General features: G+C 28.5%; 1 protein-coding gene across 2 annotated transcripts in view; it reads left to right on the top strand.

Moving 5' to 3' along the window:
* The first annotated feature begins 184 nt into the window (after positions 1–184).
* The window catches only part of LOC136984374 (LIM/homeobox protein Lhx1-like), a 32046-nt gene continuing 18592 nt past the window's right edge, over positions 185–13638 (top strand). Inside the window, exon 1 of one of the 2 annotated variants that reach the window (XM_067281337.1) lies at positions 185–662. In XM_067281337.1, the coding sequence (XP_067137438.1) occupies positions 487–662 (176 nt within the window). In that variant the 5' untranslated portion in view covers positions 185–486. Of the gene's footprint in view, positions 663–1098; positions 1192–13638 lie in introns of those variants that run through there. The other variant, XM_067281338.1, reaches the window with a different exon arrangement.

Below are 13638 nucleotides of genomic sequence, written 5' to 3'. Positions count from 1 at the left end.
ATCGGAATAATAAATTAGAATGGAGTTGAAGTACAAACAGGCAAGTTTGACATATCTCCCGATAAAAAAAATCTTAACAAAAGAATAAGTAGAGAGAATGAGCGAGATAGCCGGCAACGCGTTTGACTCTGAAGGCTCAGCCCAACCAGCCAACCAGTGGTAGTGAGGCGAGCGGTGGAGAGAGTAGAGTGAGACTGAGTTTGATAGGCACTCGCTAGTCCCGCCTTAACGCCACGAAGAGGAAAATAAATTTCCTGCTGCGAAGCTAGGTACCGGGGTGACGAGCCCGTCTGCGCAGATGGCACCGTGTAAGCTCCGTCGTAGGCCGCATCGACTGACCCCATGTGTACAATAGCGAGGTGCACGCTGCCTGTCAAACCAGCCAGTTTCCTACACGAACATTAGCATTTCGGCTGGAAAATTACCTTCGTTTTTTTCCATCGGACAGTCGTCGAGTGTGGGTGCTAATTCGATTGTTATGCCAATATGAAGATGGTGCAATGTGCCGGATGTGATCGTCCCATCCTAGACCGATTTTTACTCAATGTGTTAGACCGTTCTTGGCACGCTAAGTGTGTCCAGTGCTGTGACTGCAAATGTAATTTGACAGAGAAGTGCTTTTCGAGAGATGGGAAAATTTACTGCAGAAACGATTTCTTCAAGTAAGTTCAAAGCCTTCCTTCTCCTACGTTTCTAGTAATTATTTACAAGAGTTGTATTTAACGGGTTATAAAGCTTCCGATGTCGTTTTCCCATCTTTTAAAGTACTGTTAAAACGCAATGGCAGCATTTTAATATCTAGATCGTTATCGGGTTAATGACATTTAAAAGCGAAAATTTATCCATCTTCCTATATTAACAGCGTAAATATTTAACGCATCTGACGAGTGGCAAAATAATTTTTCCTCTCTTCTAACGTCTTAAAATGGGTTGGAACACTTATACCGGTCTAGGGTCGATATTTTGACAGTTAAGTAGATTTTAGTTTAGAAGCCTTTAAGTTAAGCTTTAAACGCGTACAGGTGACACATTTAAGTATCTTTAGATCGGGTACACGTGGTCGGGAAAGCAAAGGATGCCACTCCCAGCAGGGATTAGAAACCGTGATTGACAATCGTGAGGGGGTCACTTAATCCCTATTATCAGCTGTTTTCACACGCTGGCTGACTTGTTTTAACTGGAATGACCAAGGTCAGTTCTAAACTTAACTGCTGAATATTCATTTCCAGTAAAACTTTCTACCTTGTTTTCTTACCCAATTTGTTAAAAGCCGTTATATTAATTAGGTTCTCTGTTGTTAATTTGTGCAGTGGACAAATAAAATATATGCTAGAAAGGGCTTTATGTCACGTTCTACAACAAAATAAACGAGGCAATTAGCATTTTAACACTTTTATCATGTCAAAATGATTCTCAGCTAATGTCAACTCGGTCGGAGGACTCCTCTTTGACAAAACTAATTGACCCAACTTGTTTAATCTTTGAAATTTACTTACTAAAACTTATAACGAGTTTGCTGAACTTGTTTATTTATTTACAAGACAGAATTAGAACAAACCCAATTTTCGGTTACGAGTTTTACCTCTGTTTGCTTTTTAAAACCGAGAACATTTTCATTTTAATTAATAATTACAAAATACAACCATAATTATCAGCTTGTTATTTGTTTTTTTATTGAAGCCGACGATTAATTCTTCAAACAAAATAAATGACATTATTAACTCTTTTGTAAGTATCCAAACAAATCGAATTTTAAATTTCCCCAATATTTCATGCAAAAATTAATATTACAGAATGATATTCAATGTAATTCCACTTAAAAAACATTTTTTTCCAATCACTTAAATGTGACAAATGAGAAATTAATAGGTATAGATAGCAGAATCTGGTCTATAAAAACTTGCCAAGCTTAACTTGGTTATGGCATAATTATCTGAATTAAATGGAGATAATAAAAGCAGTTAGTAAATTATTGTTGTTATTATAAAGTCATTCACTTTAATTATCATAACTAGGATTTCTAGATTTATGAAAGTTTAAAATAAAAATAAAAAATTTGTTTTGAAGATGATTATTTGAAAGAGTTGCTTATCACAAAGATAAGCAATTTGACATGTTAAAAAATGTTGTATAAAAGTGACCTCTTTCAGTTAATAGGTACTTTGGCATGCTTAAATTCATTTTAAAAAAGGAACAGAGTTTTACTTAAATGACATTAAGACTTTTAAATATTGATAGAAAGTGTTTAGTTTTATTTAAAATAAAGAATTGTATAAAGAGATGGATGAATTTTTAAAAACCACTCTTACTATAAATTAAAATTAATAAATTAGATTGTTTAATAATAAAATGAGGAATAAATAAAACTGCTTTTGCTATAATTTAGGATCCATAATATAGCATTAAATTTTGTATTACTTATTGTTGTTTTATACTACATTAAATTTAAATATAATTAAAAATGCATTTCAGTTTAAGTATTGTTAATAATGTACTTTTGTAGTATATAAATTATACATTAATTGTTAGAATAGGTTTTTGTGATAAATAATATATAGAATTTCACTTTCTGTGTCAATTGTGATGAATCATAAGAAGTTTTATATTTTTCAACTTTAACCTTATGTTTTTGAATGTGTTAAATTGTCAAAATTAAATTATGCTGTACTTAAATTTTAAAAATTTACTATTTCTAGAAATAAGTTACAGTGGTTGCCTATAACTCAGCTATTTAAAAACAGGAGCTTAAAATATATAACTCCTTTCAAAGTACAGTACTGTACATAATTTTAACTATAAGATATTGACAAATACATACAGACTAAAGGTTAACATATATATATATAGATGATTCCTCATCTTTTTTAAGATGAAAATTCTGTTAAATTAAATCATAAATAGAAATAATATAAGATATAGATGATCTTATTGTATACTCAATTGATAGGATTCATCCTTTCAAGATGATTAGGATCTGTTTATTGTTTACTAATATGATTTAGTTACTGTTTTGATAGTTGGAATTTGCTTATAATTGATTATAGGAGCTATATACAGTTTTGTGTTGTTTTATAGTTATTTTCTTCTGTTATATGGAGAATAAGGTTTAAAAAGTAGCAAACATTTACTGCTTATATATTTTTTAATCAAAATATAAACATCTCAAAAGTTGATGTAATGTTATTTATCTATTTATATATTAAAACTTATTTAATTGTGGGGTTACTTTTGATTGGTTCATACATTAACAAAAGTCTATAAACAAACAAGAATTGTTTGTTGTGAAAATTTGCCGTTGTAAAAATCCTTTTGTAAACTAATAACTTGCTAAAAACTGTTAATTTTTAAACTAGGCTACTAAGTATATATAAACGTTTATGGAAATACCATTAACAAGATATATAGACTGAATATATATATATATAATAGTAAATAATTATTACAAAATTGGAAACATTAATAAGTTATTGATTATTATTTTTTAAATCATTGTAATTCGTCTAAATGGTAAACAATAGTAAATTATGTTTTACTCTTTCTGATAAAAACTTTGATTAGAAGTGAAAAGTGAAATTTTATTAGAATAGTTTTTATAATAAATTTAACTGCAATTAATAACAGTTAAATAAGATAAATTATTCAAGTTTTTTTCTTTTTTAAAAACCATATTTCTTTTTCGAGGGAAAAAATACAGTATTTAAAGTAAAACTGCAAATAAAATACTCTAATGGATGAAGTTAATGCGAAGTAGACCTATAATTTTGAGAGTTATGAAATGCATACACAGTAATTTAAATATATTAAGTTCTTATGAAAGCATCTATTTTCGAAAAGATTTTAGTCTTTGCAATGAGTTTCACGAGAGAATAGAAGCTAGGCCTAAACAGAGTAGACTACCAACTTCATCCATCACAATTCAACATTTTCAACGACACACAAAGTCCTTTTCAGGTTTCCTCCCCTTAAAGTTAGCTGGGGGCAGTGGGCACGCGGTCAAAATGAAAAAGACAAAGATAATTATTTGCAAGTGAATACTAACTACTATGCAACTTTCTACACAGGTATTCAGCTGACCACAGGTAAGTTGTCCCCCCCATTGCTATATATTTTTAATTGTCTTGATGTTTTGTTCCGTTTAAATACCACTCATTAAAAACATAAATGCAGTTCATTTAAAGATAATAATAATAATAATAATAATATTTTAAAGCGTCTTTACAGTATTTTGCTTAAGTGAAATTAAGTTTACACTTCTGAATAGCAGCAGGGAATTGATGGCAGCAAGCAAATATCTTGATTAAATTAAAACTGATTAACCTTTTAATGTGTATAAATGATAATATACTTGTTGGAGATGTAAACATTCTTTTGCCATTTAACACCTTAAATTCCTGTAATCATCAATTGAGGAAAATATTCCAATAGGCCTTTAATATAATAACAATACTTGTTTGGCATTCACATGCATGATTGTCAAGCAAATATTGTTTATAAATTCTATTAAAAAAATTATTTAACTATTGAAATATATATATATATATATATATATATACAATTGTATAATATTTTGAGAGAGGAAAAATCTCACTAAATTGAGTAAACTCTTGGAATTAATAGGCCTGTTTCTTAACTGAATATATGTCATGTTAACAGTTATAAAAAGCTGGAGTAATTATTTATGAAATATTTTTTAAAATAAATTTTAAATAAAAAGTATTAGAACTTTTGATTAAACCAAGTAATAAAATCTTACTCTATTTATTTATTTATTTACTTTGATAATTTTTGCATTAAAAACAGTTTGCTGTCACTTTATAATTTATTTTCATATGATAGTATGAAGGATTTGCTTTATAATAGAATCTAAATTAACTTTTCAAAGAAGATAAGCTTTTGTTTCTAATGATTAGCTTCTCAATGAATTTAATCATTGTTCATTGATTTTTCTCGTTTTGTATATAAAATTCTAAAATTTAATTTGTGATATGTATACAATCAAATACTTATTGTTCTTTTTTTTAATATTAAAATAATTCATTCTCTGGAGAAAACTATTATTTACTTATTTAAATAAAAAAATAAAAATAAAATAAAATGATAGAAGAAAGGGGAAAGTTGTTATAATTAAATATTCTAGTTGTCAAGTTATAATTTTTGTATCATTATATTTATACACAACCATGTTGAAATTTATTCAAATTCTCAAATCTACATAAATTAACTAAACTAATTAGGCAAAAGCCAAACTTATAACAGTCAATATAACCCGCAGTCATACAAAAAAATAATTATAATTTAATCTTAATTTATTATTTATAAATTAAAGCTGATTTAAATAGTTATTTAGTAATAATAATAATCTATATTTATGCAAAATAAAAATATTTAAAGGCTTGTTTAATTAGAAAAGATTTAAGAATTAATTTTTATATCATTTAAAGTATTACATTTGTTTTTATCAAAGTTCTATTATATAAATATAATTATTATATCTAAAACTTTTCAAATATTTTTAAATATTATATATAATTATTAATTAACAATATTTATCATGTAATATGTAAATTATTGCTTCCAGCTAGTTTTATTTTTGGGTTAGTAAAACTTTTTCAGAATTCTGTGTTTGATGACATTAAGAATTTGCTAATTACATTAAAAACATCATCTTGTCTAATCTTAATGTTTAGCATTAAAAAATATATATAAATATTTAGGATAATTTAATTTATGGTGAAATTATTATTAAAATTATTTTGATAAAAGAAAAAAAACAATAGAAGTATTGAAAATGTATGAAGAACCTTATCATTTATAACTAACTTCATCATATAACTACACATTATTGTATTTGTTAGAATTATTGTACAATTATATATACTATGGTCTATATAAATTATATATATTTTTAAGTTAACTTTATAATAAAAAAGATGTTATTTTCAATTTTATAATAGTTATAAAGTTTACTTTCTGGAACAATTAATAGGTTGATTTACATTGGATGATCACATATAAAGAACAGATAAATTGAATTTATTTTTTGCTTATTTCGTTTTGAATTTTGTTTTTATGTATTTGTAACGTAGCTTATATAAATTTTTCAAGCGGATCTCTCAAAACTAAAAAATTACAAAATTTTAATTGAGTTTTCTTACCGGCAGCTAACAACAAAAAGGAACTTCAAATAGAAAAACATTTATTTTCCAGTTCCAATCATCATTTGGATTTAAGCTCTAAATACAAATGCAATGCAGTCTATCAGTCGATTGGTAGTATTTTGATTTTTATATCAAAAATATATAGGCCTAGCATTTTTAGAAATCTTAAGAGACAGATAATTTCATTTTTTTTTTTTAAATCAACACTTTCCTTTAAATATTTAAGCTAATACTTGTAGACTAAATTAAGATATGGTATTCCATTTTGCATGGAGTGTTTATTGAAGGCAGATATTCCAACAGAATAATTATTCTTTGATCTTCCTGGGGGTGAAAAAGTAAAAAAACAAACAAACAAACAAACAACTATAAAGGCTACCTAAAGACATTTTTTCCTTCCACCTGAACCTGGCTTTCCTCCTTTCCTCAAAATTGCTTTTCTCTCCACACGGACCCCAATCATTGTATTTGACACTGAAGCCATTTCATCTTGTAACATCTCTTTTCAAGGTCTGCACCCCAATCTTTCATTTTTCATGATATATTTTTTAAAATCTTTATAGCACTCTATCTTTTTGGTATCCAATCATTATTTTCAATACGCAAAAACTATATTTTTTCCAATTAATAGTGTTTTAAAATAATAAATTTACCATATTCTACAGAATCTATACAGTTTATAATAGTTTTAAACTTTTAAACAATCTTTGTTCTTCTTTTTTTTTTTTTTTAAAAAAAAAAAAAAAGCTATATCTAAAAAGAAAAGTAAAATAAACTATGGAAGTGCGCGACTGTAATTTAGTGATTAAAGGCTCAGTTTTGAAATTCAAAATTCTTTATAGCATGAATATTACAGAACTTATAATTGCAACCTTTACCGATCGAATTTGTTCTTTAATATTTTTTAAAAGAAATTCGATGGTGTTCTTTAGGTTTTTCGATGTTTAACTTGGATTTTCAGAACCACTCAAAACACAATTGAATAACCTGTTAGTATTTATACGGAGTTTGATATTTTACAATGATCCCCTTCTCGGTGATTTTATTCAAAGGATGCCACCTGCCCCATGATTCACTATTGAGAGTGAGAGAAAGAGAGAGAGGCAGATGTTGCCGTCTGTCATCAATAATTGTTGTGGATGAATATTATATTGCAGGTTAGTATCTTTCAAAAATACTGGTTGAATAGAAAATTCCAAGGTGCATTTCTGTCTACAGGGACTATTAAAACAACGGAGTCTATACTTAAACCGACATAGTTACTTCGAGATTTTTTTTTTTTTTTACTTCTTTTTTCACTGTAGGTTTTTGACTTTTATTTTCTAGATATTTTTCCCCTTACAGACAAACAGAACTTGGAAATATTTCCCTCTTCACTAAAATTGGTCTAATCAGATTTTATTCACAGGAATTCTCTTCTCATCTGGATGAATATGAAGATGCCAAGAGTGTAATTTATCATTAAGTGAAAAGAATAATATCTCGAATTGGGAATTATATATTAAGCGGAGTGCAATGAAGTCGATACGTAAGGAGAAATATCGGGGAAAATCTGACAAATAAATAGTTAAGAATAACAAATGAGCGAGTATGAATTGTAGCTAGATGCAGACTGAAGGCGTAGCTGGTCGAGTAGCAAAGCAAACAAGCTTTGAAAGGTTACATTGTGAAAGAGACTATAAGTTGCTGTTCAGCCAACGAGATCTCTTCTGTGCAGCTCTGCGGTTGTCAATGGGCCTGGGTTGAATGTTCGACACTCCGGCTATTGGACAAAAAAGCGCTTAATTAGTACTAGAAGAGGAGGAGAAAGAATTTTTTTTTTCTAGACGATGAGTTATCGACTTTCTCCTAATGTTAAATAACATATTACAGATAAAAAGAATGAAAGCGAATGAGGTTTGCTTTAGTAGTCGATAGCTGTGCTAAATTGGTTTCCATCTGCTCAACTTCTGTTTGTCGAGCGTGTGAAAATTTTTAAATCCAAATCTGGAAAAATAATCCACGGATATGTTTTATTGATAGAATATCCATCATTTTAACTGATTTTGCTTTTTTACAGCATTTCTGTGAAGTTATGGAATTTTTAGACCACTTCTTATAAACGTAGTAATGAATATAAATAACTTTATCTATATTTAAATCACCAATAATAGATTTTTTAACTTACTTGTAGACAATTGTGTTATATCCTCAGGTTAGCTTAATTTCTACAAGATATAACATAATCGTGGAATATAGGCTAATAGGCTGATAGATTTACTATTGTTGGTTTGAGTTTTGTTTATCGGAGTGAATGTTAAATATGGTTAATAAAAGCTTTCCTGTTAAACTAGAAGCGACTTGACGAAAAGAATTCTTGTGTATTTCTAAGGAAAATGCAGAAACATTCATTTAATGCGTTTGAAAGAAAAGCGTCACTCTAGTGAAGAAAGAAATGCTCTCGCCTTAGGAAATGATGGAAGAGCGAGTATCTTTAAAAGAAACAGAAAATAAAAATATCTCGTTTGATTCTAAAAGCGAGCTTCATTAAATTTCCGACTTCATTTGACGGAAGGTCCATCTCGCTGTCCTCGACTCAAATTCTTCAGCACATTTCTTTACTCTATTAGGTTCTTCTTTCATCTCTCTATACCTTTTTTCCACGATCCAAATGACGATTATTGCATTAGTAAATGAAATAACATTTGCCTGTCATCTGCCACCAAACGACTAGACTGCGAATCGAATGCATGGGAATGGTCGCGCCCTCCCTCTAAATTTACTTAAGAGATTTTTGCCAAGACGGAAAGATTTATCGGTGCTTTCTGTTTCAATGATTACTTTGGAAATGTCAGATGATGAGACATCCATTTACTTCTTTAATTCTTCCAAGGATCTGGTGTGAAATGCAACAAAATTTTGATTAACTTCCAATCTTCGAATCGTATTATGATATATTTATGTTGGAAAAAACTTCATTCTCGATAATGTAAAAACTATCCGATGCTAATAGGATATTTCTTATTACATTTTCTTAGAAAGGAAGTAAATATTCTAAAAATGTAACTCCCAGCTTCTCTATTTTCGAGCTTTTCCTCGGTGGTATGTTCTGCACATTCCAACATGTCTAACAAATGTCATAATCATTCCTCACTCACTTCTCCAAAATAGTACAAAGTACGGTACGGTACAGTACAGTACATTCGTATTCTCTCATTTGTCTCCTTATCTCTGGAATATCCAGAATTTGGATGTTGTCGTTTATATCGTTAAATATAACTAGGGTCTAAAACATTCAAGCATCCCCTAATTTGTCTATGTTTGTTTGACTTAACTTCGTTTTTCTACCGATCCTTGTCCTTGAATGCAAACTGCAGCCTTCATAAATATCTCATTATTATTGTTCTTCTTTGTTTTCTGTTTCTTGTCCTCGGGGCAATAACAACTCAAACAACTCGCCACATGAAACAGGATTCCTCCCATTTCCGAAAGATTATTTTTAAAATCTTGTCCATATGAAGTAATGCTCACTTAATGTGAATGCTCCCAACAGTGAAGAATCTCGTTTGTCTAAACGATTTCTATTGTCGTTGTCCCGTTTCTGCGAAGAAAACAAGGAGGAAAACACGGCAGAGAACAATTATTCACCAAAATGTTTGAGATAAACTCGATCGTGTCATCAAACAATACATTTTGACACATCTAAAGTTCAGTTTTCATTTTGGCATTATACTCTTTTAAACACTGTTAATTTACACATTAAAGTATTTAAGTCTTTAATTCTTAAATACCAAAAATTATTTCGCACCAAGTTTAGGGCCTATATAAATTTGAGCATAAATATTCGATAACTTAGCTCATAATACGTTAGGCCTGGCTTTTTAATGTTTGAATTAGTATACTTGCTGTAACTCGATGACACGAGCATCTTCATATCTTTATTTAGACTTATGAATATTTGAATCAAACGATACGATCGAGTTGTGAGCAAACGCAATGATCAATTCAAATAATTTTCATTACATTACAAACAGGATATAAACACATATATTTATAATCACATCCAAGGTTATGTAAGTTACATAAGTAACTTCCACATTAAGCCATCTGCATTCCTTTTGTGTTGTATTCCGTAGCTGTCAAAATCCGAAAAAACTTGTGTTTCTTTGAATTTTGACAGCTTGTAGAGCTTTTATAATCGCAATTCTCTTCTGAACATGGAGGAATTTATATAGATTATGTCAACAGTTTTTGATATTTTAATCAGATATCTGAAGGAACTTATCAATCATTTAACGTGTCCAAAATTGTTAAAAACGAAGTCAAAGTTTTTATCATATGATTTATAAATTTTAACTAATTTTCTCTTTAATTCTAATATCTAACACGTAAGGAATCTAGGATCTACAGAGTAAGTTTACTTCTTTAAAGGTCAAAAACAACATTTCAAGTTTCTGTTGGTATGTAAAAATAGGCTGCCATTAACGAAATATGTCATAGAGTTATTATTACAACTAAATCTAATTAAATGTTTACATTTATTTATTTAATATATATAAATTAAAAATACAGATGTAATAGCATGTAGAATAATAATAAATCTAATAGGGCCTACGTATTTTTTCATTAATTTTACTAAATAAAGTCGGTTTTTAAGTAAAAATCGAGCTAAGTTCTGTCGTCAAATGCTGTCAGCTTTCGTAGACAAGGACGAGACTCGACACATATTGCTATCCAAAATATATAAAGAATGCAAAATTTCGTAAAGGCCGGCGGAACAACTTGTCATCTAACTATAAATCGAGTTTGGGGGTTCATTTTCCGTGGCGAGTGTCACCGCAACCATAATAAAAAGCCGTTATCTGAAAAGTGTACCAATAAAACATTAAACTCGATAAATATCTGACTAAGAAGTTTCTCTTAGAGGACTTTAGATATCCTAATCTGGACACACGTCTGTCTATCGATGAGCTGTTCTGTCATTTTATTGAATGACATTAAAAAACAAATTAAAAAAGTAATAAAATCATACCCGACAACGAATGAAGAGTGGATATAGAGGAGGAGCAAAGGAAAAAAAAGAAAAAAATTCCCGAAGTATCGATTTTTCGTTTCTGTAAGGTGGTCACATTGCTGACGAAGAATCTAAATAAATGCTGAAGGGAATATAAAAAAAATATTGTGTTAAGACAACACGCAGAACAAAAATTCTTTCACTTTATTTCATGTTTCCGTTTGTTTATTCTTTATTTTTTTATATATAAATAATATATATATATATATTTTTTTTCCTTCTTCTTGCCCCGACTCTTTTAATCAAATAGAAAACTTATGGGAGAAAAAACTTCTCGAAAACTGTGAAGGGACGTAAAAATCTGATTCTTTATGATAAGGAACCAATATACCTAAGTAATTTCTTAAAAAGAAAAATGTAACATGAAAGAAATTGGTCCGCGAGATATTCGAATTGCCCATTTTCAATTTAAAACAAAATTTTCTTATGTTGGTGAAATGGAAAAACAAATATTTGCATATAAAGATGTAAAAATTTACTACGAATTTTACAAAGTGTAAGTTCTTTTCTAGATTTTTTTTTAAAGAAAGGGGAAAAAAAGAAGGAAAAAAAAACAGCTTTTGATACACCCGAGAAATTTCCTATGATGATATATCGAAAGAATTTTTGTTAAACGCTAAGCATGTTAGGAATTCGAAAACAAAAATCTATCATATTTAAGTATTTAAGAGCGAATCTGATCTGTTATTTTATTATCGAAGAGTTTAGAAATAATTATAAAATTATAATAATTAAAAACTTTATATCCTAATTAAACATATTTGATACATCTTAATTTTTTCCCCCAACAATTTATATTAAAAACTCGATAATTCATTCAGTCCCTTTATTAGAAATTCTATCGATTTACGTGTTTAATCTATTACAAAATTATTATTTTCATTTAAGAAAATTAATAATAATAATAATAATAATATAAAAGAATGAATAAATCAGTTTCAACAATTTAATATGATTAAAAAGCAGCTGTTTAAATATAGTCTAGGAATAAAAAGTATGGATAAAAATAAATTATGGTTATTTATCCTATTGTAAAAAATCAATAGAATTTATAGCTCTTGGTAAATCTAACGATTATTTATCACAAGATTTTCTATCGATTTTTTAAGTTATTGGTTTCTTTTATTTTTATATATTTCGCTACATAAATATCAATTTTGCTTAAATAATCATTTATAAGTGGCAGCGGCGTGGCTACGTGTTTGGTAGTTCAATAGGATATATTCTATTTGTAAACATACCACGAGTAAGGATCTTATATGTCTTTTTTAAAACACAAAGTATAGTATAGTTTAAAATGTCAAATGACACTGGAAAGAAAGTGACGGTTGGAATTTTTTCTCGATAAAAAGAAAGGAAATATATATATATATTATTTGGTTGGTAAAAATGTACGGAGAAACCGTCTCAACAGTTGCGGAATTTGTTAATTATGAATTGTATAAATGGTCTAAAATCGATAAAGCAAACACCGTTTTGGGAATTGGAGACCGAGTTTGTCATCCTGTAAAAGTTAAATACGATAAAATTGATGTATATTATGAGTTCTTAGATCTTGTCTTAAAGTTATATTCTTTCGTTTTATAGTAAATATTTTCGAAAGGCGCTCGGAGGAACAGGATTTTAAGAATTTCTCGGATTTTAGAAATTGCTAAACTGCCGCGAGTTTTCAAGAATTTTTGGTAGAAATTATCTAGAGTCGGAAGATTTTAAGGTACTCTTCGTAGCTCGAAAACTTTAGAAATTATTCAGACTAAGCGATTTTAGAAATCCTTCAAAGCCACAAGATTTATATGATTTTGAAACATTTTCGTAGACTAAAAACTTTAAAATTATTCTGAATATCTTTAAGTAAACCTTATTTATCTCCAATTCGGAAATTCCACATCTTGTGACATTTATTTATTTTTTAATTTATAGAATTAAAATTTCATGAAAATATTGATATAGGTAATCGGAGATTTGGATGTAAATGATAAAAAAATTAATTCGTATTTAAAAAATAAGGTTAAAAACATATTTAAAGTGACAATTTAAAGATCTAAATTGATGATAGTTACCGTAGCTCTTAACTATATATATCATTAATTTATGATCTCACTAGTTTAATATATATAGTTTGATAGCTAAACATTAATAATCTGATAGGTAATATGAGAAGATGACAATACTATGTATACAACGATTAATTTACTGTCCATACAAATATATATTTTATATCGGTTGTTAAAATTATAACGGTAGTAAAGTAGTTTAAGAGTGTTTAATCTTAATAATCGTAGATAAACTTTGATAGGGAAACCTTTCTTTATATTGAGTCCAGAAATAAGTTTGTTTATTCAATGATAATTAAGTGATTTCTACTGTAAAGATTCGATTTTTGGACATTGTAAGAGAACGGATTAGATGCTTCATACGTCTTTATAT

The sequence above is a fragment of the Centruroides vittatus genome, unplaced genomic scaffold (assembly GCF_030686945.1).
Source record: "Centruroides vittatus isolate TY-2023 unplaced genomic scaffold, ASM3068694v2 contig_918, whole genome shotgun sequence".
Taxonomy (NCBI): Eukaryota; Metazoa; Arthropoda; class Arachnida; order Scorpiones; family Buthidae; genus Centruroides; species Centruroides vittatus.
This window is presented reverse-complemented; position numbering and strand designations above follow the sequence as displayed.